The following is a 27268-nucleotide window of genomic DNA, read 5'->3' on the forward strand; positions in this document are numbered from 1 at the left end:
GCAGAGCTCCGAGTGACGGAGCAGCGGCAGAGCGGATCTGCCCGCATCGTCTCACACCGTCTCGGGACAGAAAGGTGTGGAAATCTCGGTCACTTAGGCAGCCCACAGAACACACTCGGAGACGGCATTGTGTTCGTAATGCTGTCACACCTTGAAAATGTCAGTATACCTGCCTCTCTCGGTGCCCTTTAGCACCAGGGGAGCGTTAAGTTGCATGAATTGCCTCGTTAGCTAGAACGGCGTTAGCCTAGCTGCGCTCTAGTGTTTATCTATTGTGGTGGTTAGCATCGGCTAGCATAGCTCTCAAGTTAAATGAGCTAATGTTAGCTTGCCGGTTAGCTTCTCGTGTGATTTTTTAAAAACGTAGCAGCCCGAGCTCGTCCTGCTGATGTGTGGATGTGAGCTGCGGGTGTGTGGATGTGTTGTGGGGGGGTGGCGCTGGGTCCAATACTGAAGTTTAACATTGGCTGTTCGCTCCTGAATGTGTTGCTCCTCTTCTGTCGCTTGACAGCTCCGTGTCAGCGGAGATATGGAGACGCCGGGGAGGATCGCAGCCACACCGGACGCCCTGGACTTCACCGTGGACAACGTAGAGAAGGTGAGGGTTGTGCTCCGTGTCAGCAGGACACAATGAAGCTTCGTGTTCGAAATATGACGCACGTCTGCAGAAATAAAGCACGAGAGCTTTGCTTTTGCAGCCACGTTATGTATTTACTGTTTTAATTTGGAGAGATAACGTGTCCGTAGTTGCACACAGGCATTCAGCTCATCTGTCCTTGTAATATTTATTCTCTCATCTTTAATTCTTTACTAGTGTTCCGAATGATCGAGCAGATTAGAGCAAAATATCCAATGCCAATGCTTTGCCATGTGTGTCATTGTGAGATGTTTGTCTGGGTCTTGTTTTTCTGCGTTGAATCGTGTGTGTTTGTGTCTAATTGTCTGTGTGCGTGCGTGTGTGCACAGTGCTGGTTGTGGCTGTCAGGTTGCCGCTGGGCGGCCACTGACTCGGACGAGAGCATATGGGTGTGGGGAGACAATGGGGAGGATGCAAGGAGAGAGAGAGAGAGAGAGAGAGAGAGAGAGAGAGAGAGAGAGAGAGAGAGAGAGAGAGAGAGAGAGAGAGAGAGAGAGGTGCTCCTGTGGAGGAGCAGAGTTGATGTGATGAGATAGATTGGGTGGGGGGAGGGATGGGTGGGACAGGGTCGATGTCTGTCACAGAGCCAGTAAAGAAAGAGGAGGAGGAGGTGAGGGAGGAGGAAGGTGATGCGACAGATATGATTAGAGGCAGGTTTGAGGGAGAAAGGCACATTCCTGCAGGGGAAATGTCTTGGCTTGATTACCTGGTTTCTGGTTTAATAATAAAAGGGAGGGAATGACAAACAGCGAGTGAGATCCTGTCTCCCTTTGGACGGAATCTATTTTCAATTGCTCATGTTCATTTTTACAGATGGAAAGAATGACTTCTAAAATAATTTTGTGTGGCTCAAGGGAAAACAAGTAACATTTCCTAAAAATTGTATCACATTAAAGTTGGAGAAAACACTTGTATTGTGTGCAAGCTTAAATAAATGTAAAATTAATAGAACTGACAGTTTCATAAATCATTTGTTATGATATATTAAGGCATTTCTCCGTGAAATCCAACCTCATGAATGTGCACAGAATATTCAACAAATCAGTCTAATTGTTTGTAATGCGTCTCAGCTACAATGGAAGTGAAACATTGCTTTCCAGAATACCCCAAGGGAACAAAAACAGAGCCTGATATTCATAAAAAAATGACCTGAGCCACATGTCAGATATGCATTCAGTGATTTATTTAATAATATGAAACAGGAAATGCTTGGAGTTGTGGTTAAAAGGTAGTGTAGTGGCTAGTGGGATTGTTTTTTCAGAAAACTATATTTAAAAAAAACAATGTATGCACATTATCTCTGATGTCATTGTAGCCTACTTTAAGACACTGAACTTTTGACTTTAAAACTGATCCACCCTTTGTCTTTCATGAATACAGGAAAACAGTACGCCAGTTAGTCATGTCCTAGTAGGGTCTATTAAATCTAAGGTGCATTTTCCAATCAGCATTCATGCTACAGCACTATCAGTAATCTCATTAACTGCTAGAAAACGACAAAGAGCTTCTGAAGTATCACTTCCCACAAAGGCTGTGAGCACTTTTGTAATTACACCACACTTGCATTTCAAAACTGATGAGATATTGTTCTTCTAAGACGCTGCTATATTTAGAAAGCATATTCAGGCTGTTTGGGTGAGATAAATCTTCTTCTAGATAATTTGGCTGGGATGACATATGTGTATTGGGTTATGGAATCAGCATGATGCTGTTCATTCAGTGGAACAAGAGGGAGAAAAAAGATTTCTGCAGAATCAGTGTGTGGATCATCACAGTAGTTTCAGCATCAGATCATCAGCTCGATGCCGTTTTAGAAGAATCTGTGACGTTGTTTTCTCCCTCGCCAAACAGTCACAGCAGCAACAGACAGGTCATTTCTGAGGACGTCAATAGAATGAAGAATTGTGCTTCTTATAAGATGATGAGAGCAACTGCTTTTGCTGAAAGTCCAGTGGTGCAAAATTGTCACTTTTTTTGTGCAGTGGGCTGTAGTGGAGATGATGGTTCCAGGAACAGTATTTGTATGTGTCCAATAGAAAGAGCTTTGTTCAGTCGTGGGTCTGCGGAACAAAGATCCACATTGTCAATAACTTGATGTGTATAATGAATGGGTTTGTATACTGCCTTAAATTTCCACTTGACTGTAATTAACGTCAGAATTGCTTTTCAGCTTGCAAGTGGCTTTTGGAGTAATTTCAGAGCTCTACAATGTGCTTGTGAAGAGTGTGCCAGTCAGGGTTTTGTCATTTTGCATTTTGTCCTCCGAGAGAAACAACGGCTGTACCACCGGAAAGAAGCACAGCACGGGCACTGTACTGGGTCAGCATCTTGCTTAAGGGCACTTGGTCAGGGACGGATCTCTGTTACCATAATTATCTGTAATCATCTGGTCAGTACATTACTCCCACAGTATCCTGCCGAGCTTGTGATGCAAACTGTCTTCAAGTGAAGTTAGGATCAGATGTATGCGACATACAAGTGCAGTGTTCTTGTGACGTGGTTTTGTGCAGATGATTCAGGCTGCCAGCAAAACATATTGCAGAACATAGCAGGGCAGAGAAATCTGACACCGAGAGATACTGCATGGTTTATTGTTTAGTTTTGCGGTGGTATGAGAGGCTACTTCAGAAGGAAAAGAGGGATCATTATAAGCATTACATCCATTTCTGTATTTGACAGTAATACATACAAGATCAAGGTGGATCACATGTCTTGTAGGTTACATGATGTATACATGCTTTTATCTTTATCCTTTTATTTATTTTAGCAGGCTTGGAGATGGTATGGCATATCCACTGATTCAGCAGCTGTGCGTGATCAGTTCTCTGAATTATATGATGGAAAAGAAAAAAGTTCAGTGCTCATAGGTTTGCATGTTGCTTTGTGGGTGAATTTGCTTTTCATGTGCTGAGATTTGATCACTGTTGGCAACATGGTATTCTTAATTTCTGTCTTGGCCGTCTGCTGTCAACAACCTCCCACGCACACCCTGACATAAACTATTCTTCTTTGTTTCCTCATTAATTATCATTCCTGCCTTTGATTCTCACAGTTATAACACAGTGTCCTGATTGGTCAGTGGTGTGATACTGCCTTCTGCAGCACAGCGCCCGCACTGCCCTTCCGTCACCACGATGACTTTGAGCGTGACACTGTTATAGACAGATGGCTCGAAAATGCAGTCAACCTATGGCAGTTAGGGGTAATTGGCTCCTGAGTTTGATCAGTGTGCAAAGACATGGCCAAAGTGTGTGTGTTTGATGATGTGGGATGAGGTAATACAAATTTGGGGAAATAGATTTCTGTGATGTTCACTAAAACATATAAAGACTGCCCCTTTGTCAAATCTGTCTGCTTCTCATCGTCGAAATCTCTACGCTGTGCACAAAAAAAATATTATTTAAGGACAATGATCGTAATGCATTGATCTGATTCATATTTGTCCTACATAGTAAAGGTATCGTAGTGTTGGACTCACACTATAGTTTTCCTCACGAGCACACAAGCATATAGCAGCTACAGTGAATCTGTTGTTATATATGAGAGCAGATGGTGAATGTGTCTCACTGAGCCATGCTTTTACACTCGCATCCCTCTTCCCTTCCTCCCTCTGTTGCAAAAAGGACGGGAGAGGAGGCTAATGACCTTTGACAGTGTCTGCCAGGAGCACGCCATCCTCAGGTGAAGCCAGGTGGTTCAGGCAGGTTGCCACCATCTGGAGATACAGTTAGCTGCCTGAGCTGAAAACAAACACTGCTGTTTCCAGAGGTGTGCATGTATCTTGCTTGTTTTAAAAGCCAATTAATAACGCACAATTACAGTTAGTGGAGATATCTACGGCATTTCTGCCTTGATTTCTAGGAGAGAGGCGGCGGTTCTTTGTGAGAGGATTAAAGCAGTGAATTGAGGAGACTGTTTTGTGTCTTGTGCTTTGATAATAAACCAGGAAAGGACAGACGCACTCAGACACGGTGCTGTTTGGGATTGGATAAGGAGGGGTCTGCGATCACACAGAGGACTGCGGTAATGAGCCGCTGCTGCTTGGAACCCTGATATCACAGCCTCGTTTACAGAAAGGGCAGAGTGGAGCTGACTAACAAAAATCCCCCTCATGTTAATGCTTTTTGATTGAAGGTGCGATAATGAGTCATGAAAAGACCTCAAATCACAACAGATTAACCCATTTAATATTTCAACTGTTTCGTCATGCAGCCCTGCCCTGTTCAGTTTTAAATACAAAACCTAAACATGGTAGAGGTTGATATTAGAGGAGCACAGAGACCTACCAGCTATGATGTTGAAGCAGCAGGTACACTGTATATACAGCACCTGATGCACTGTACCTGCACCTATAGCTCCCTTTCACACATGTACGTACAAATGCCAGCCAGCTCTCTGCTCATTAACACCCAGCCAGCCATGTTCAGAGTCGTACAGTATGTGGATATAGATAATTATACACCGTTATAGGGGGTTGGGCTGTCTGCTGGGCTCATCATCTCAATGTTGATCCCAGCATCATTGCTCGTAATATTACTCAGGTGCCTTCACTGTACTGAGCTGTAAACAAAGATAAACAGATTGGTTTAATCCACAATGTATTATGTAAATGAGAATCTAACAGTGTTAAACTGCATCATCCAGAGCAACACAAAACAAGGGATATAATGGTCAAGTATTTTGTTTTGATTGACACTGGAAAACACTTTTATCCATCTTTTGCCCATTGTCTATATTACTTATCATTTAAAGCTAGGGTTGGTAATCCTGGTAAAGCTAGCAAGAGCTGGCTATACTTTGAAAAAATCAACCAGTACATCCCACCTCCTCCCATAGGCCCTCTCGTCAAAGCTACGCCCCCAAACACATGAATGTAGGCTGCCTGACAACTGCTAGAATCTGACTTCTCTGTGACTAGCTCGCTAAATTCTGGCTATCGTCTCTACTTTAACGGTGTATGTCTCTCCGGCTGAAGTCTGTGGTCTGTGCAGAGCAAGCCTGGGCAGGGTGCACACAGGCAGGTTGCTTGTTTTATGACAGACAGGTACGCCAGCGAATCACTTCAATCGGTTGTGTCTATGACAGTCCTGCGAGGGCACCAGCTTTTTTCTTTTTCTTTATTGATGCTATGGGAACGTGAAGACGATTTCAACAAATACGAAAAAAGGTTATTCAGATACAACTCACCAAGCCTACCTGTAAGGGTTGAGGGGGGAGCTAGTGCCAATCCCAGCTGACATTGGGCGAGAGTCAGGGTACACCCTGGACAGGGCCAACATGCAGAGATAAAGAACCATTCACATCTACCGCCAATTTAGAGTCTCCAATTAACCCTAATCTGCATGTCTTTTGACTGTGGGAGGAAGCCGGAGTACCCAGAGAAAACCAATGCAGACACAAGGAGAACATGCAAACTCCACGCAGAAACCAATTGATTCTTGCTGTAAAGAAACAGTACTAACCTCTGCACCACTGTGTCACAGAGCATTTTTTCATACTATTGAATATTGCAAAAAATCCAAGAACAGGGTTGTGGATAACTCTTTAGTAAATTACCTTTTTGATCATTTGCTTTGTATTTGTATACATTACTTTGGGCACACCACCTTAATTTATAATCTATACCTGACAATCACGTCTGTATTGACGTCCTCATATGCCAATTCGGTATACATCGACCAACCCTATTGTGTTTCAGGATGGCGAACAGGGAGAGAACATCAGCTGAGACTCTGATTCCAGCTTTTATTGACACTGTTTTGATTTTCTTCTCTATAGCTGCAGTTGCATCATTGTACTCTGTGACCCTTTCTTCACAGTATTATTCATCCTCCCTTATAACACAGCCTATACATCTGTAATGAGTGAATGGGGAGAAATGTAGCTTTTAGTAGAAGACTGAGATCAAGTCAGAGAGCTGATGGATGGAATGAAAGCTGATGTATCATAGGCTGGTAGGAGTCGGATAGATGGAGAGAAGGGTTGGTGGTGGAGGAATTGATGTGAGCAGGCTTCAGGGGTTAAAGACGAGAATCAGAAGCTCACCAAATGTTCCCAGTGTTGCTTCTCAGACATGTACTGTTGTTCAGTTCAGAGTTCAGGGAGCATCTGTATTAGCTGCGTTTGTGTGAGACAGAGTTTTTGCAGAGTAGCGCCTAAACCTCTCCTCTAGCACTGCCGGGATTAGAGTTGTCTGTTTAATTAATGTGCCCGTTTTCCCCTCTTTTATTTTCATTGCTTTCCCTTTTTTACCTCATCCGTTATCTCCTTTCTCTTGGCATTCCCCTTGCACTCAAGTACTCAAATTACGCACAACTCTACTTCAGAGACTGCTGTTTTCAGGTCACTGCTTTCTCCATTGTCCTGGTTTTTCGAGGTAAACTATCAACTATGTGTCTGTGTGCTCTCCTGTTTGAGAGCAAGAAAATGATTTGGTTTTCTCAAGGTACCCACTTTATTCCATCAAACAAGAGCTCAAAGGACTGTTGTGAATGCATGGAGTGTGATCGCAAACATCTCTCAAATGGCATGTTATAAAGTACAAAGTTGTTCAACCATCCACAGATTGTATGGATTCATTCTGTGCTCAGTTTTCTTCTTTTCTTTCTCCTTTCCTCTTAGGCTCTCCACCAGTTGTACTATGATCCCAATATAGAAAACAAGAATCTGGCCCAGAAATGGCTAATGCAGGCTCAGGTCTCGCCCCAGGCCTGGCAGTTTTGCTGGGCTCTGCTGAGCCCAGACAAGGTACAGTGAAAGCACACACACAGGCTTGACACTTACTTTTACTACTTACTTTTAATAGGTACTGACAGCGGCGTGCAGGGATGCAACAATCGACAGCAGCTAAGTTTAATTAGTGACAGCTGATATGACAAACAGCCAACGAGGTTTCTTAATTTAACTGATGACAGCAGCTTTTGTAAGCAGGTCGTCTCACTCACTCTGAGCTCAGCCAGCAGTCCACCTGACATCAAGTTAGTGTCCACCTACAAGCTGCTGAATTTAGGAAACGTCTACATGTAATCCGCACATTTGCTCATAAATACATTTTATACTTTGGGCGCATCTTTTTTTGGTCGTAAATGCAAGTGAAACATCAACAGTCAAGTCCTGACACATGAACACATGAACACACTGAGAAAAAAAGCATTTTGCATCATTTGTATCTATCTTATCATCTGTCACAGGTGCCAGAGATCCAGTATTTCGGTGCTAGTGCACTCCATACCAAGATTTCCCGCTATTGGTCAGACATACCCACAGATCAGTACGAGTCTCTGAAGACCCAGCTGTTCTCCCAGATTGCCTGCTTCTCCTCTGGCTCCAAGATGGTACTCACCCGCCTGTGTGTGGCCCTGGCCTCTCTGGCACTCAACACAATGCCCGAGGCGTGGCCAGGCGCAGTTTCAGAGATGGTGCGGGTGTTTCAGGAAGAGGGGGGAGGGGTGGATGGCCGGGCACGCTGCCTGGCATTGCTGGAGCTGCTCACTGTCCTGCCTGAAGAGTTCCAGACCAGCCGCCTGCCACAGTACCGAAAGGGACAGGTATGTCTGCAGGCAGCACCACCTGTGCAGTATTTTCATGTTTTCGTTTCATATCATATTAATTATTGACCGAATTGTGTCTTGAGTACCAAGTATTGAGAATGTTGTGGAACTCCCTGAAACTGGCAGAAAATACTGAAACGTGTTTACTTGTCTACATAGTCTTGACTTATGTCCTGGTATATCAACGAACACATTTTGTGAATGTATCTAAAGGGTTTGTAGATGAGAACAGCCTGAATATCCAAAAAAGTAGTACATCTTAATGGCACCAGCATAAAAGACTTGATACCCATGTCTATAAAACATAGGATAATAACATGTGAGCATAACACTATCAGTCTAAGTCCTGCTATCATCCATCCTATAGGTTCGGGGTGCCCTGGGCCGCGAGTGGGGGTCAGTGTGTCCCTTACTGCAGCAACTGCTGCGACAAACAGACAGTCCTGGGGCGGTGAAAGCTCGCGTGCTGCGCTGCCTGTCATCCTGGGTGCTGCTGGATGTGCCCCTCAGCGAGAGCGAAGACCTGGTGCACGACTGCTTCAGTGCCCTGCCTGACCCAGAGCTCTTCGACACAGCAGTAGAGGCAATAGTCAATGCCATCTCACAGCCCGACTCGCAAAGGTGTGTACTGATGTGGAAATTGCATGAATATCATCAATAATAAAAACGCAAAATATTGTAGTACTTCCACAGTACAAATGTGTGCCAGTGTGTACTCCAATGCAAACCCAATGAAAAGGCAGAGGAAAGAAGGCACAACATTATGAAAAGCTTGTCATGGTAATGACTGAAGAAATGACATCAGAGGAGAGTAAAAAAAGAATGTATTAGCTGACAGCGGGAAACAGAGGGTGGGCACTGGGAGGCCGTCAGGGAGGGATGGAGGGAAGGAAGGAGGGATTGATACAGGGCAAGTTGACAGCCAGGGGGAGGAGAGAGGCATTTCTCGGTTGGCTGGTGTTGCCATGGTTACAGAGCTTGGGAGAGATGTCATCATGCCCTGGCTGATTCAGACGTGGCAGGCACCCATTACCCCCTCCCCTAGAGAGAGGGAGAGATAGAGGGCGGGGGTGACGGGAAGAGACAACAGCTAAAAGAGGAAGAAGGGTAGAGGAAGGTGTGAAAGTGTACAGGAATATAAGACTCCATCCTCCACACCTCTGCACTGCATCATAGATGGGGGGGAGGGTCCGTATGTGTAAAGTTGCTGCTGACAAGTGAGTTTAAAGACACTGACATTATGTCGAGCGAGCAGACGGTAGGAAGGCGATTAATGGTGAGGAGAGTTACAGGGAGAACAGCCTAAGCAAGTGTTGCTGCGCTCATTTAATCGACTCTGATTCTGATTTCAGAGCTGGTTTGTACAACTGTACACTTATTTCCAATATCAATTTATTTCCTCCTGTCTCTTATTGTGTGTTACTTGAACAGATCACAGTCCTCTGTCATGTGCTTGTTTGTGAGATCTTCCCAAAAGTCTTGACTGTCTCATTAGTGGCGTCTCTTGAGGCACATGTGGCTTCTGTTTTTGTCAGAGCATTGTGTGATTCGCAGGGTTACATTTGAGAAGATAAATTGTCTTGTGTTTATGAATCTGTTAGAAGTATGGGGGTTGTTTATAAGGGGTTTCTCCTTCCTCTCTCTCTGAGTCATAGCCCACCTCTTTTCATTGTGTAGATTCTGCTTTGTTTGTTTTATGTTTTATCTATCTGCCACTGTTTCTTTGGGTTCTTCCTTTTCCCCCTTTCTCTCCTCTCACAATCAGAACTAAAGCCCCCTCCCTGTTTCTTGTTCTCTCCCTCTGTTTGAACACATTACAGTCAACTCATTTGGGGGGATGCTATTGGTCCAGCTGCATCCTGTTGCCAGGCAACCCATTTCCCCTGTCTCGAAGTGTTGCAGTAATTGTAGAGGGGATCAGGGGTGGGGGAGGAGGGATGGAGGGCATAAAGGAGGAGTCAGGATTGAGGGAGAATGTGTACAACAGCAGGACGGGGGAGCAGAAGAGGAGAGGAAGGGCAACAGTGTGTTAGAGAAGAGGAGACTGCAGCAGACCGTCTCAGAGGAACCGCCACGTCGTCTCTAATGACAGAAACGGAAGAACGCATACGAATCCAGTCGACTTTTAATCGCACACAATATACACAACAAGTCCTGTTTTCGAGCTAAGAGTGCATGACCTGCATCTGCAGAGCGCCTTGTTAAATATGAATGATCTTCTGAGTGCATTCACACTCTGCCATTCACACATACACAGTTACAGTAAGTGCAGTCTGTCCCTGCACTGCTCTCTCAGCGTCACTCGCGCAGCCAAATACAGAAGATGTAGGCCAGTAGACACACACACACACACAGGTACAGGCTTATTAGATGGAGGCCAGAACAACATACATATCACAGAAGGGTGGAGCTTTTCTCCAGAAAAGGCTGAATCAGCATTGGCAGCTGAGCATGGGACTCGACATCATAAGGCAGGACCATATATTCAGCTCCTCGCCTTATAAAAGGGCCTGAGGGAAATTGGAATAATAAATGTTTCCAGGACTGTGGTAAGAGATGCGTTTAACCCACAGCAGAGGAGGCATATTAGCTCATTGTTTCTAGCCAATCATCTTGTTTGGCTACTGTTGTTTTTAAAAGAGATTACTTTTAACAATTAAAGGATTTATCAATGGGCAGAAAGGAAATCAATAGCAAAATGGCAAACCTCTGGGTCCAGCTTGTAGATTGCATCATTTGGGGTTCAGACTTTTTAGTTCAGATAGATGTTTTTCCAATTTTTTCAACATTTAAATCATTAGTTGAAAAAGGGTTAGACAACATCAGATTCAATTCTACATTTTTCTGATTGAGTTCTGGGTTTTTTTCTCCCGAATTTTACTACTTACTTCCTTCACCTTGTTGTGTCATTGATGAATATTCATCCGCCTGGACCCACGTCCTTATTGATGTCCTCATGAAAGATGAAGCACAAGCTGCATACCACAAACCCCCTGGGACTGACACACACACACACACACACACACACACACACACACACACACACACACACACACACACACACACACACACACACACACACACACACACACACACACACACACAATATGGTTTACATTCACAGCATTCACGCATACACATAATCTCCTCAGTGACATTCAGGCGCACACACACGCACGACCTTCATCTCCAAATGTCACCCCTTCACTAGACTGTCATTAAGGATGACAGGAGGATGTTATCCAATGTTGTCATTAATGTCATATGACCAGATCCGAGCTTGTGTTAAAGGCTGCGTACTCGTGCTATTGTGAGTTTGTGTGTGCGTTAGTTATTATAGACGGCTGAGACAGCAGGAAGAAGACGGAACATAAACTGACAGCGGCGCAGCTCTGAGCTGGAGCTCTGAATAGATTTTCTGGTTCCCCTGTAGATGTGTGGGTTTTTAGGGGTGGGTGTGCTGGATCAGAGGTTGGACTGACGTGGACTGAGATTTGATTTGAAATAAATATATAAATACACTTGAGTACTAGCAATAAATACATCAACCTATCTGTGAGCGGTGTGAGTCAGTTGTATATATCCATCTGGTGAGTCTCACTGGCTGTGCATTTTCATTTGTATAGCATTGTGTCTGATTTCACATCAGTTTCTTTAAATGAAGTAGAGTCTAACCTGTCACTTCTGCTGTTTTGTTTTTTTTGTCTGTATTTTTGTGTTCACGGGTTATAGATATGTGAACACTTTGCTGAAACTGGTTCCTCGAGTGCTCGCCCTCCAGGAGCAGCTCAGAGAGGCTGTTCAGAATGGAGACATGGAGACATGCCACGGAATCTGCCGGATCGCTGTCACACTAGGAGAGAACCACTCCAGGTGCGTGTGTGTGCTCGCTCGCTCGCTCAGAGCATATTTCCCTCAAGGTTAACATCCTATCTCACCATGTTAAATAAAGTGAAAAAAAAATACCAGGAGCTGCCTGTCTATGTGGATCCGCTCCAAAAATTTAATGGCCTCAAAATCCCTCCTCAAAATCTTATGGAAATTGGTTCAGTAGTTTTTGAGTAATCCTACTGAGAAACAGACAAACAGTGAGGAAAACTCACAGACAGAGGTAGTTAGTAGATATTGGGAGGAGTTCAGATTCTCTAATTCAATTATATTAAAATCAATAAATATAAAATATTATAAATAAACTACTCTCAATCAAATGGCCGCACTGCAACACTCGCTGTTCAGTGTCTTGAGTGTGTCATCTCTACATCCTCCCATGTCTCCTTTTCATGTGCTCTTGTGCGTAATGAATGACACATTGAGAGTGAGTTGTTCCTTCACCTGTGTACAACCTGCACTGTGCAGCTGTTTGACTTTCACCTTCCTCTCTCTCCAGGACTCTGTTGGAGCAGGTGGATCACTGGCAGAACTTCCTGGCTTTGGTCAACATGATCATGTTTTGTACAGGCATCCCCGGCCACTACCCGGTCAATGAGACTACCAGCTCCCTCACACTCACCTTCTGGTACACGCTACAAGTAAGACATGTTCAAATCCAATATTATGAAGTTCTCTATCTTAATATTAAAGCAATGTAATGATCATTTGATAAATATAGGGTCACTGCACTTTTTCCAACTAGCATGATTTACACACTTCTCAGAACATAAACACAAAATGAGCCTTGTTTTATGTTTTGGAATTTGAGAAAAATATAGTCACACACACACACACACACACACACACCCACACATATTTATATATATATATATATATACATAGACATATATGTATGTATGTATGTATGTTTGTTTGTATTGCAAAAATAAAACATTAGTAAATCAGCTACACACTGCCGCTGAGACCACATTTTTTTCTACCACTCTAACACAGCACAGCTAAGAAGTGTTCATTCTCTTTTTAATTGCTCTCCGTGAACTACTGTAAAACCTTCTCATGCTCATTATAAAAATTCTTAGTGCTGTAACACAAATGAACCTTGATTCACGTCACTAACTATGCTGTATGGATCCTTGAATTTATGGGAACTGGCCCTGGAAAGTCCTTCAAATGTGGCATACAAGAACATGCTGGAGCTCTTTACTGTATAAAATCATGAACTCTGCGTTGTACAAATGTGCTACTTACTGGGCTCTGGCCTTTGTCTGCAATTTTTCAAATAATAAAATCTGACAGCATGTCTGAGTACATTTGCTTTTATCTTCTGTGTTATACAACATAATTCAATTCTTGGTTTATGCAAACTGGTAATGTGAAGTGAGTGATATTAAGAGATCGGGTTGCTGTTTTCTAATAAATAGTGACATCACTCAAGTGTCTGGTAAATAGCCTTTAACACTGTGAAAGCCACAACAGATGCTTTTGGTTGGTAAAGTGCAAAAATTATTTTATGTTCCAGACCCAAGACTAGTTCTTCTTGTCCTTATTATTCCTTATTCCTCCTTCCACAGGATGAAATCATGTCGTTTGAGTCAGAAAAGCAGGCAGTGTATCTGCAGGTCTACAGGCCGGTGTATTTCCAGTTGGTGGATGTTCTGCTGCACAAAGCCCAGTTCCCGTCCGACCAGGAGTACGCATCTTGGTCCTCAGATGAGAAAGAGCAGTTCAGGATCTACAGGTGTGTGTGTTTTTGCGTGTCTACACTGTTGTGTGCCAGTGTGTCAGTGACGGCCTGATTGTTTCAGAAATTACTTGTTGACGGGATGATTGGTCACCAGATGAGTGTGTGTTACTGGACTGGCAGCTGAGAGGGCAGAACCTGGCTTACAAAGAGATGAACAGATATTGTTTGAAGATTATGTGCCCCTAAAATGTCTGTGTATGTCTTTCTTTTAGGGTGGATATCTCTGACACACTCATGTATGTGTATGAGATGCTCGGAGCAGAGCTGCTGAGTAACCTGTATGATAAACTAGGGAGACTGTTGACTAATGCAGAGCAGCCCACATCGTGGCAGGTGGGTGAGACACACACACACACACACACACACACATACACACTATTATACTTACTGTATATAACCATGCATCAAGTCCACACACACAAACCAAAATACACCTCAAGAAAGTTAAAATATATATTTACAGTCCTTAAACAATTTATATAAATAAGAATTTCCCAATGTTTTTAGTTTTTTTTCAATTTCCTTTGTTAGTTTTTTTTAATTCAAATTCAACTTTTTGCAATTGCCTTTTCTCTCATATTTACCCGAACTGTGTTCTCTTCCTACAGCACACAGAAGCTTTGCTGTACGGCTTCCAGTCCATAGCAGAGACGATAGACGTGAACTACTCCGACGTTATCCCAGGCCTAATAGGACTCATCCCCAGAATCAATATCAACAACGTCCAGTTAGCAGACACAGTGATGTTCACAATAGGTAAGACAAATACTGGTTGTATCATACCAGTCTAAATAAATTATTATTGCATTTTAAATGTGCAGAAAAGAAGCTAATTAGGATGACATGGTGGTACAGTGGGGCTGAGGCCTTTCTGTGTGGAGGTTTTCTGCAGTTGCTCCAGCTTTCTCCCACAGTTCAAAATCATGCAGCTTAGCTTGGTGTGAGTGTGAAGGGTTGTTTGTCTCCATAGCTGTTTTCAGACTCGAACTTCGGAAAATGTCCGGAAAATTGGGTTCAGATATTTTTGGGAGTTTGCCTTCCACATATGAAGATTGAGTCAGATACAACAACAGGAGAAAGTCTGGAACATTCAGGCGAGGGGTGGCTTCTGGGTAGAGCATGCAGGAGGCAGGACTTGACATATAAATGTTACTACGGAAAACAGTGTTTTTGTTGACAGCACGTCGAAGATGGTGGGAGAAGAAGCTACCCATTCAGCCGTAATGTTTATTTTTGCATTGACAACAATACTACAAGCATCATCCTGAGATATTTGTATTCTTCCAGTTTTGTCATCACCTCATCACCCACTCACCCACTTCATCACCCACTCATTTGCTGTGAATTTTTCTGACATTTTCCTGCTGTATTCTCTCCTGGCTCCCTTGGGCATCTTCCAGATATTTTACTGGGATGCTGGCAGGAATATTTCAGGAAAATGTCCAAAGGTAATGTCTGAAAACAGCTCATATCAGCCCTGTTACAGACTGCCTTCCTGCCCAGGGTGTACGCTGCCCCTCGCCAAATGTCAGCTGGGGATTGGCTTCCTGCAACCCCCAAGCATAAAGAAAAAAAGAAAAGAAAATGACAATGTTTTATTCCAGTCACGCACACACACGCACACACACGCACGGTTTCTCACTGCGTATCTGATCTGTTCTCTCACTAGGTGCTCTGGCTGAATGGTTGGCTGACCACCCGGTGATGCTCAGCAGTGTTTTGCCCTTGGTGCTACAGGCTTTAGGAAACCCTGACCTCTCTGTTTCCTCTGTGTCTACACTTAAGAAGATTTGTAGGGAATGCAAATATGACCTGCCCCCCTACGCAACCAACATAGTCGCTGTATCTCAGGTACTTGTGCCTTTTTTTTAATATGCTGTTTTTTCTATCCATTTGATCAGGTATAAAAGCGGATAACATGTTGGTCTAGAGAGCAAATTTAGAAAACATCTTCCTGACAGCACATGATGCAATTAGGGATGACAATGAACGTGTTTCCAAAGGGTAAAAAAAAGATGAATCAGGATGTGCTTGTTCAATGCTTTTTCACTGCCTTTTAATATAAATCTGTGAAAAACAAATTTTCAACACCACTGACAAGTAGCCAACTTCAAAAGTAACAAAGCATTGAATGACAATTTCGTCCGAGCGAGTCATCACTGGAAACACTTCTGTTGTCGTCTGTGCTACTTGTACGACTAGTATTTACAGCGCATGTGTTGTTAAATGGATGTTTCTTAATTTTTTTGTGGTTTATCTAAGTTCCAATTGGTTGACTCTCCTCACCACAGTAATAATACATTTTAACATTTTTTTTAAACTTTTAATGGCTCTGGTGTTGCAGACTTATGTAATCTGCCTGCTCTCCAGAAATAGCCATTACTCTTTGAAATCCCCTCAGCGAAGTTATTTTGGTGTTACTTTTCTTGGATAATTTGTGATGTCGTACTTTCAGAATAAAAGAACCATCACTCTGACTTTTTTTTCTCTAAAGGAGGTGCTTATAAAGCAGATCCACAAGGTCAGTGTTTCTCACATTCACTCTCACTCAGTTCAGAAGTGACATTTAAATAAGGAATACTGTGAAAGAATGCCATTAGTCATAAGTCCAAGTTTATGTGTGTATGATACATCCGGTTCAGTTTGAAACTTTGACTTGTGGCTGTACTGATAATAAACCTGCGATCGTCTCCTCCTGCAGACGAGTCAGTGCATGTGGCTGATGCAGGCTCTGGGCTTCCTGCTCTCCGCTCTCCCTGTGGAAGACATCCTCAGAAACCTTCACTCTCTCATCACCCCATACATTCAACAACTGGAGAAGCTAGCGGATGAGACGGTGCGTACACACAGCAATGTGTAACAGTGAAACACACACACTCATACAAATACAGAGCAAGCACAGATGGACTCTGGCCAATTGGAACACGCTTTGAGTCTGTGTGGTGTCACCGCAGTGGAACATTACTCTGTGGGACCAGATTGGATTTGACCCTACACCACGGGCTAGTGACTCACATGGGAGTAGCAAAGACACAGTTTCACTCCTTCATGGAAAAACACAAACAAACTCAGAGTTTTTAAAAATGAAAAAGTGCCTTTGCACACATAGTTACAGTAGGTAGCCGTTTTACTTGCGCATGCACACAATCATGCAAAGGAGAATTGTTTACCCTGTTTAAATGTCAGGTCTAGTGGAACCTGGATGTTGTGTTTATCATGTTGGATAGTACAAATATGGAGCTGAGGTTATCTAAAAATACACTGTTTAATATCTACTGGATGTGGAAGGAAGTAGTGTTTCTCCTGATCCCTTGTTCTTCACTCAGTAAAGACCTCGGGTGGGGTGAATAGAGATGTCAGCTTAGATGAAGCTTTTCATTTCTCTATGCGTCTGTCTGTCTCTGTCCCTGTCTCACCCCTCACTCTCCACACACACAAACACAGTCACACATTATCTAATATACCCTTCCCGTCTTTCTCCCTCTCTTATTATTTCTGTCTCTAATTTTGATGTATTGGCATTACATCAGACTAAGAAATCAGGAGCTGTGTCTGGAACCGGAAAAATAGTGGCACCTAGTGGGGGAGACCTTAAGGTTACATTACATCAGGGGTGAATGACCATAATGTCGGGCAGGGCTGATGAAAAATGCTGGTGGAGCAACTCTGACGAGGATGTCGAACACAATATGCTGTGGAGTAAACGCATCAAAGTTGTGAGGAGGTAGATTTTAGACAAGAGAGGAGAGATGTGGCTGTGAGAGGGCGTGGCAGTCTCATCTTTGTCCTCTGTCTAGTCATTTGGCTCTGTTACATCACCATGGAGACAGAGCAATGATTAAGTATTGCTAGCGAAATCCTAATTAATGATTGTACCTGGGGGAGGTGTGTGTGTGTGTGTGTGTGTGTGTGTGTGTGTGTGTGTGTGTGTGTGTGTGTGTGTGTGTGTGTGTGTGTGTGTGTGTGTGTGTGTGTGTGTGTGTGTGTGTGTGTGTGTGTGAACTTGCGTGTGTGTCCATGACAGTGAGAAAACGTGTAAGAAAATGATGCAATATTGCTGTCAAGCTACTGAAATACTTACAGGCTTAGGTTTATATTATTTAACTAGGACTGACATGAATTATTATTTATCAGCCAATTATTTTGTTCATTAAATATCACTTTATTTTTTTCTAAGAATAATGATGACAAAAAAATTATTTATTACCAAAACTGTGATCATTTTCAAAAGTCTTATACTGTCCAGGAGTAAATGTTTGGTAGCATATCTAGCATGTAAGGTTTGTTGGTCCTCTTGAATATAATAGCAGGGGTTTCTTAAAACAGACACCAATGAACTCACTGAGCCAGTTGTACAGTGGGGTTAGGTTGTGTGCTCACCAGTTGTAACATTTAATTTATCACTTTTCTTTTTTCTTTTAGCCTAATCCCTCCAATAAATTGGCAATCATTCACATACTGGGGCTGCTGTCCAACTTGTTCACTACGCTCGACATCAGCAAGCAGGATGACGAATCAGCGGACGGCTCAGCGCCACCTGTCAAAGCAGCCCCACCCCCACCTGGACCAAACCCGGTCAGTCACCACACATCACTGTCACTGGGTTGGGTGATTTAGCAAATAGACTGACTGTAAGCAATGGGCTTAATCTATGAATGAGAGATAATGGCCAATATTATTCTGAATACATCGGATGCTGCTGGTTGAAGTGGTGTGGGTGGCCAACTGGAGAGTGCGTCCTGTCACTCACCCGTATTCATTAGTAATTCTGCTTATAGGCATATATGCCTATATGGCATATATAGGATCTTGTAGGATATTATAGGATCCCATGTGTAAAATGTCAATACCTAATGCTATTCCTTGTTAATTAGTTTGTGTTTTATCCATTTTATTTAAATTTTGATTTTGTTTGTGTGTGTCAGGTGGTGGTGGTTTTGCAGCAAGTCTTTGCTCTCATACAGACGGTCCTCAGCAAGTGGCTCAATGACTCGCAGGTTGTAGAGGTAAGTCGTCAACATTGTTAAATTTCAGCTTTTGAAGAACTTCCTGAATGATGCAGAGATGTAATGATACGATCACTCCAGTGAAGCTGATCTCATGTTGCTTCTCAGGCGGTGTGTGCCATCTTTGAGAAGTCGGTGAAGACGCTGCTCCACGACTTTGCTCCCATGGTGTCTCAGCTAAGTGAGATGCTTGGGCAGATGTACAGTACAATTCCCCAAGCCCCCGCCCTCGACCTCACACGACAGGTACACAATCATTCACACACACGAAACATCACACTTCAATATTTTGTCTGTTTATACTGTTTGGATACATGCAGATGTGCGTCAAAAGAATGGCCTGTGTATGAACTAATAAGCTACAAAGTAAATGCGGATACAGGATTCTCAATCATTTGTTTGAACAGATAAGACGAAAACAAATTAACATTTTTAAATTGGTAGTTACATTTTCTTTTGTCATAACATTCATAAAGTTTTTTTCTACCCAGTTCATAGTCATTGAACTAACTTGCTAATTGCAATTTTTATATCAGAGTCAAATAGATAATAATATTAAACTGCAAGTCTGAGACAGGCCAGGGAGATTTCTATCTCTAATGGAAATTGCCATTATAGAGCTTGTTTACTCACTGCACCAGGCTGCCATGTCAAATATCTCTGAAAAACATTTTAGCCTTGGTTCAGAAATATGAGAGAAGTCTGAATATTTACCAGCTGTAGTTAAACACAGGTTTAACCACAGCTGACGTTCTCTGTTTCCTGCTGCTGCCTGTTGTAACCTGGGTAACACGGTGAGTGACTGATTTGATGTCCTGCTGTTTCAGATGGTTCATATCTTTGCCAGCGAGACAGACCACTTCCCACCCATCAAGGCTCTGTTTGAGCTGGTTACCTCGGTAACACTCTCCATCTTCCAGCAAGGTAGGGGGTCCAGCACGGGGCGGGTGTGTGAACACTGTGAACTGTTTCTGTTCAAACCACTGGTAGAAATTTGCTTCTGATTTGATTGCTTGAGCTGCAGAATAACATCGCTGGTGTAGAAGGGAGAGAGAGACACTAATCGAATTTCTAAAAATAAAAGAAAACAAATTTGTTTCATATTCTGTGTATGTTTTTGTTACATTAACTCCCATTTACAGTTGCAATTGCTTATGTGCTGTAGACAATAAAAATAGCTCGGCCTGGAGGTAAATAACCAGGTCAGAGGTCACTGGACTCTGTCACATTTGACCTTTTAAACGTTTGCTCTCATGACTCTTTATGCAAGTGGAAACACATAGAGGTCTGTCTCAAAAGTCTCAAATGATTATTTTATCAATGCAGACTGATTATTTAAATCACTTAAGTACTTTATGTTTTGTTTTTAACTTGTACAAGTTGCAATGTTTTCTGTATTGATCAGCCTAGTCTTTGCTTATTCCATTTTTTATTTTTTTATTTGTTACATTTATATAGTTGTGAATTTGCTGTTGAGTGTTTGGGCTGCATGGAAGTAACCTTTATCCTCATGTGCGTGACCCTATAGCCAGATGAATGTTCTGATTTTCTCTCAACATATTACAGACATCATCAAGGAGATGATATAATTCAATTCACTACTATCGGCTTGTAGCACTTGTGTCAGGACTGTCTGCTTCTTCCCCTCCCGTTGTGTTGTCCCATTTTCCCTCTCTTCCTTTCCTGCTTTGAGTGATTCAGTGATGGCTGCTTCTCCTCCTGCCTCTAAACACTTTCTTTTCTGAGCAGGTGCCCTTCAGTAGACAGTATCAGTGCAGGATACAGTCACAGCACAGAGACCTCTTGCTTATTCAGTTGGCTGACGACTAGCATAGCAGGGTGTGCCAGCTCAATACAGCTGCAGCCACTGCTGTGCTGGGATTAGAGTCTGGCTCCTCATTTCGGCCCTCTGAATAAGCCCTGTATTCTCTCGAGGAGTTGTGTGTGGATGAGGTCTGGTGGGGGTATTGAGCAGGAAACCTGTTTGGAGTCTGGGAACAGCTAAAGCTGGGCGCTCACTACAGACGTTTGTTCCGTGTTATTACAAGTTTGGTGTTGGAGTACCTCCAACACCAAACTAAAGATATCGGAATAAGCCCTGTTTGAAAGTCAGGAATCTCAACTCGGACTCAGAAATGTGTTTTTAATTGTGCCTGATTTGTAATCTGTCGCATTTTTAAGTCTTGTAGTCTGTGTCCAGCATAAGGGAGGTAGCTGTATCAGAACTTACCCTGATCTTTGAGCGTGATTCATGCCGATGGCTACAGGCTCATCTTTGAAGGGGATGTTATTGACCAGTTCTGAATGAACCCTTGCTGATCACCTCTCTCCCCAAAGCACTTCAACCTGCGAGGAAACGTGTTGGTTGTCTGATCACAGTGATGCCAGCAGTGTCTCATGAGGGGGAGAGGTGAGGGGGATTCATTCAGGTTTGGTGCCTCCTTTCCTCCAAACTGTAACAGTAACAGAGGTGCCTCCTGGGTTCCCACTCCAAACCCACTTTTCTTTCTTTAGGTTTGTTCTTTTTCTCTCGTTACTTCTTTGTTTTTAGTTTTTATCTCCAGACAGACCCATGTCTATGTCTTCTGCCTGTTTTTGGTTTTTGGTTGGTCTGTTCTTCAAAGACTCTGCCAAAGCTTCATATGCCCTCCCCCCACCACCCCTTTGTTCCTTATTCACCTGTGAATTTTTTCAATGAAATATTTTTGAGTTATCTTTTGTTTCTACATGACTGTTGAATCTATTCAGTTGCTGTTTGTATATTATTCTCTTATGATTTCTTAAGTTTCATCTTTATTATATTTTAGGACCCAGGGATCATCCTGATATTGTTGATTCATTTATGCAACTCCAAGCTCAGGTGTGTTTTTGGTTTCTTATTTCATTCACTTTGGGTTTCTCTCCCTCTTTCTCTCCTTTTCTACTTTCTCCCTTTTTCTGTCCTCTCCTCCTTCTCTATATCTCTTTCTTTTGCTGGGCCCTAAGGAGTCCCATCACATAGGCCAGGCAGTGGAATGAAACGTGAGGGGCATGTTTGAAAAAGAGACATCAGTCTCTTCTCAAACGCTTTTGATTCTAACAGTCACCTCGCCACATCGAAATACATACTATCCCATAGATAATTGATAATTGTAAAACCTGATACATCCATTTCATATCGATATTTAAAGCTGTGTAGATGCATTCGTAGGTAAGAAAATCTTTTTTCTTTGTAGCTAAGAAAGACAAAGATATTTTTTGTGAGCTGGCGGTTCATTTTTTACAGCCTCTAGGTTTTTAGAAAGGTTTAATAATCCTAAAATGGCATTATAATTCTCATAACTCACACAGGACTGTGTAATCCTTCAGTTAATTAAGATATGGGTGTATTACACTGCTCTACTACATGCTGCTTCAAAATGGAGAAGTGAGACATTTGTGCACATTAACGTTCTGCCTGGAAAGTCACAATTTTAAGCTCTTAATTTTGACTTAATCTCTTTTCCTTTTTTTCTGTAAAGTCAACATCAGGGCACATTTGCTCCCGGAAAAAACATCAACACTCTCAGATGAAACATTTTAGTTGACGCAGCGCTCTTGGGAAGCTGATGTAATTGCGTCTGAGTGTTGTGGTCCCAGGTGACTGGTTAGTCTCTGAACCTGCTCGTCCTCTGAAGTCATTCCAGCCCAGAGCCAATCAAAGCCCAAATGAATTAATATTCAACTAATATTAATCAGTTCAGACAAATTGGCTGATGGCTCTTCTGTTTTATATTTTTGTCTTCATTCTTCTTCCTTTGTTTTCTATCTTTGGATAGAGCTGACCTTCATCTCTCTCCCTTTCCCTCTCTCCCTCTCTCCTCTCCTCCATCCTGAATGAGTTCATTATTATGAGATGAGTTGTATTTCTATTTATATGCACATGTTAATTACTTACACACTTCTGTTGCATATTCAATCCAGTCAGCCAAAAAAAATAAAACAAGGAAAAGTAATGTTTCAAGTAAGATTGATTTCTAGAAACAAAGCCAAAACCATCATTGCCTTTAGTTTGACTTAAGTTTCTAATGATTTCAAAGTTTGATTTTTTGCAATTTGTTTGTTATACCTGCTGAGTTCTGCATTGGAGGATCTCTGTATCAGTTTGGATATAGTTTTTTCTAAACAGACGGAGAGAATACAATAGCCTGGTAGGCAGATCTGGTCCCAGTCCTGTGTTGCTGTCAGATCTGGCTACCAGGCTGAGCGGGTATTGTTGATAGCAGTATTTTGAAGGAGCTTATGCAGTGAATTGTGGTGAAGCAGTGCCGATTGGGTTGGATCAGACACAAACATACTCTGTTTAATGCCTTTATCTGCCTTCTAGGCCCTCAAACGGAAGCCCGATTTGTTCTTGTCTGAGAGTCTTGACGTGAAAGCAGTGTTCCACTGTGGTAAGTTTGCACTTAGCTTCACACAAACACACACAGTTTACTGTGTGTTTTGCTACAGTTACTGTGAAATATCTGCCTGTCAGTACAAAGTACAAACTGTAAATGTTTGACAACAATCTTCAGTAGTTTATTTATGCCTCTATCTCTCTCTCCCACTTCTAGGAGTTCTGTCACTCAAATTTCCTGAAGCTCCGACAGTCAAGTCAACGTGCTTGTTCTTTGTGAGCGCGCGCACACACACACAAAAACAACTGAATCCCTTGCAAACATGAATGTTAATCAAGCCATCACTGTAGATGTAAAGAGTAATTTTCTTTTTGTCTCTGCGTTAGACTGAACTGTTACCTCGCTGCTCGGATGTGCCTCCATTGGCCAGGTTGGTGCAGGAGGATGGCAAGCTGTTGGTACAGGCCGTGTTGGAGGTGAGGAGCACCACATTACACACGGACACATCACACCATAGAACTGTATCATCATTGTTTCAACAGCAAGCCACTGCAGTTTGCTGTGGTATCACACTCCAAACTTTTCTCCCTCTCTCTTTGTAATTAAGTCCCTAATGCAAAAAGCCTCCTCTGCTCTCTCTCCAGGGCATCGGGGGCGGGGCGTCTCGGAGTTTGATGGACCAGTTTGCAGAAGTGCTATTCTCCCTGAACAAGCACTGCTTCTCTCTGCTCGCTGTGTGGTTGAAGGAGGCACTGCAGCCGCCAGGGTTCCCGTCGTCACGGGTCACAGCGGACCAGAAAAACCACTTCTCACAGCAGATACTCAGGTACAGTACCGGACATTTGTTGCAACAGCTTTTTTGGTGAATGACCCCTTTCCGACCTGGTACTATCATCCGTTCTGAGTGATCCAGTCACAAGTAGTCAGCTCTAAATAAATGTGTGAACGTACCCAAATGTGTCCTCAACATGTCTTGAGATCTTATCACTTGGAGGTGGTCATGGGACACATGTGGCGACATACTTTTTATTGTGTGAGAGCGGGAAGTGAGATCCAATCACAAGTGGTCACAGGAGAAACATTCAGGATGCATTTTAATGCCACACGAATTTAGAGCTGAGCACTTGTGATCAGATCTCTCAGGATGAGTGGTAATACCAGGTCTGAACAGGGCCAATGAGTCTGTCCAGTCGACTAAACCAAATTATTATTTCACATATACTATATAATTGTTTGTATTTTTTTTTTTTCTTTGCCATCCTCCATCATGCAGAGAACGAGTGAACAAGAGGCGGATAAAGGAAATGGTGAAAGAGTTCACACTACTGTGCAGAGGGCTCCATGGTACAGAGTACGCCGCTGAATACTGAAACTCTACCCTTGGACTCTCACCTAACCGTGACCTCTGCCCTCAGTGCAAACCAGCTGGATGCCACAACAACACAGTTCACACCAAACCCTGTCAGTGAAGATACCATGAAGTGATTGTAAAGATTACCCTAACCCCCGCCGCAGGACAAGACAGGAAACCTTCCCTGCACACACCTGCCGTCGGATTAATGGACAAAACATGAAATCCCCGGTGACTTTAGGGAGGCTGTCCTCTCTGCTCTGGTTTTCTGTTTCTGTTCTCAGATTGATCGCTTCCCCTCTCTCCTCATTTAAAGGCCTTTTCTTTGGCAGAGCTTCGAGCAGCACACCCAGCATGCTGCCTCACGCCTCCTCCTCTCTCTGTCTTGTTCTGCCCTTATAGATCTTCCTGTGGTTCCTAGGTTGTTTCCTGGTGATTAGCATCCATATGAAATGGTAGTGGTATCGTACGTAGCTACTTGACATTATTTTTCAAAGTAAATCAAATTAAGTATATAAATGTATATGTACACATATAGAAAGATGGCGGTCGTCGGTCCTGCTGCTGCTGCTGCTAAAGGGAGGCGAGAAGAATCAATGTCAGGAGTGGATTCTGCAGGAAAAATCACATGAATACAGAAATATTTACTCCCACTCATGCCCCCAGGAGAATTTATTGCCAAATTATCATAAGATGTTTTATGAATTTGTCCTTTTTTGGTTATATATTGCTTTTAGGGGCGGCTGAGTGGAGACAGAAAGCTGAAGAACATAAAACTTGGACTAAAAACAGTCTGCCCTCTCTTGCCCAGCCCTCCGTGTGTAGGGCTGTACCTCATGCAGTCCCGCTCAGTCATACTGCAGTCTCCTCGGATCGTAGAGAGTGATATTTATGCAGTGGTTCCTTTAGGGAAAGCAGGACTGTGAAGGCTGGAGGCGAGAAGGCATGATAGTAGCTGGCAGCTAGAAAGAGGCACAGGATGGAAACTGGGAGGAGATATTTGGAGGGATTATTAATCCTGACCTTGGGCGGCTTAGTCACTGTAATCGTGCAAAAATATTAATCAAGTTGTGAATATTAACAGTAATTGCTGAACACTTCTTTGTATTTGAGTGTATGCGTGTGTTCATACCTGTATGAGAGGCTGTGTGTGCACAGATGTAACTTTTTTCCACTTGTTCAGTGCACTTATATTGGACCTACAGTACACATCCATGACTTCCTCCTATCTTTTAAACAAAGAGCCCATTCATTTCCTCATTTCTTCACTTCTTCACACCATACTCATTCAGACTCCTCTTAAAGGCTGACCAGGTACGTCCAATATTTCACCTCGTCGGCAAATCACACCCATCCATTAAAGCTCCTTATCATGTGGATACTCAGTGACCAGACTCAACCATCTATTTGTTATTGACACCAACTCTTAACAAAACGCTCGTGAACAAGATACCCAAAAATCCTTTCATTCATTCACCTGGCTCACTGCCCTGGAGAGGACCGAGAAGGATTAGGGTTCCGTAACAAGATCTCTGAGAAAGTTATTCAGCGTTTTCCAACAAGATTTAGTACGGGCCGTGTGCTCAGCCAATTTGCTAGAGACATTATAGATGAAGTGATGTGACCGCTGTAAACAAAAAAACAGCCTAGTGAATCAGCAGGATCAGTGGACATCTAAAAACACACAGCATCAAAATGTACTTTGTGGTCTCTGATAAAACTTTATCTCAGTCTAATCCTTCTGTCTTATCCGAGGTGCCTGCAGACATGTAGCATGTATGTGTTTTGTGGGGCGGGGGGGGGGGGGGGGTAATTCGGGGTTCAGGGGACAAACGTGCTCAGCGTGTGATACGCTGCACAAAGATGTGACGTAAACTAAGACTGGAGGCAAGAGTCAGCTCTGGAGAGTGAGCTGGTCTGCCTCCGAGTCTGATCTGAACTGTGAGGGACGGGACGTTCAGCTCTGATCCTCTGTCTGTATCGTGAGAAATATAAACAAATGTTTGTCACGGTTTAAAGGAAGAGTGGTACGTGGAAGAGGGGAGGGTGGTATGAAATGTACATTGTTTTTTTTTGTACCTTGGCTTTAATTTATTAAATATATCTAAGACTGCACATCCTGACTCTTCTCTGTGTGTGTGAGTGGTTTCACTCTGTAATTTGAGTATTTCCATCATGCACTCCCTGTCACGGTTAAATGGTAAATGGTCTGTATTTATATAACACTTTTCTTGTCTTGATGACCACGCCAAGCGTTAAAGTACCATCTACATACACATTCACAGCACTTTATCACACAGCTGTCAAGGGGCAACGTGGGGTTCGGTTTCTTGCCGATGGACACTTCAGCACGCAGAAGTCGGAGATCAAACCACCTACCCTCTCATTAGTGGACAACCCACTCTACCTCCTGAGCCACAGCTGTCTACAGCACCACAGTCAACATGATAACCAGTGTCGAAGTAACACAATTTCACAAAACCAACCAACAACAGAGCAATACCTAACCTAATCAAACAGTACACATCATTAAACAATAGCAATAACAAACAAGGACATCGCAAACATAATTTACATTGACGGACTGTAAACTGCTAGATTATTATGGGATGTCATATTAAGTGGCAGTAGTATTTTGCCGAAGTGGGCCCTGTTGCACCTTATTGACCTGAAAATGAGTCCTGGTGGCTTTACGGTAAAGTGCAGTTCGGAGAGTGAGTGATGTCATGTT

At 43.0% G+C, this 27268-nt stretch overlaps 1 protein-coding gene across 2 annotated transcripts; it reads left to right on the forward strand.

Moving 5' to 3' along the window:
- LOC117760824 (importin-13-like) lies at nt 1-26652 on the forward strand. 2 transcript variants are annotated; one of them, XM_034584174.1, is made up of 23 exons: nt 1-159; nt 512-598; nt 7259-7384; nt 7828-8184; nt 8555-8808; nt 11920-12060; nt 12575-12716; nt 13650-13816; nt 14035-14155; nt 14431-14578; nt 15492-15673; nt 16317-16343; nt 16524-16658; nt 18245-18397; nt 18748-18828; nt 18937-19074; nt 19656-19752; nt 21636-21688; nt 23174-23240; nt 23403-23461; nt 23573-23662; nt 23831-24012; nt 24460-25594. In XM_034584174.1, the coding sequence occupies exons 1-23, from the start codon at nt 139-141 to the stop codon at nt 24554-24556; spliced, it is 2925 nt and encodes a 974-aa protein (XP_034440065.1). In that variant the 5' UTR covers nt 1-138; the 3' UTR covers nt 24557-25594. The 2 variants fall into 2 exon arrangements, with proteins under 2 accessions (XP_034440065.1, XP_034440066.1); XM_034584175.1 differs by having other exon boundaries at nt 20-74; nt 24460-26652.
- Nucleotides 26653-27268: the final 616 nt, after the last annotated feature.

The sequence above is a fragment of the Hippoglossus hippoglossus genome, chromosome 4, assembly GCF_009819705.1.
Source record: "Hippoglossus hippoglossus isolate fHipHip1 chromosome 4, fHipHip1.pri, whole genome shotgun sequence".
Taxonomy (NCBI): domain Eukaryota; kingdom Metazoa; phylum Chordata; class Actinopteri; order Pleuronectiformes; family Pleuronectidae; genus Hippoglossus; species Hippoglossus hippoglossus.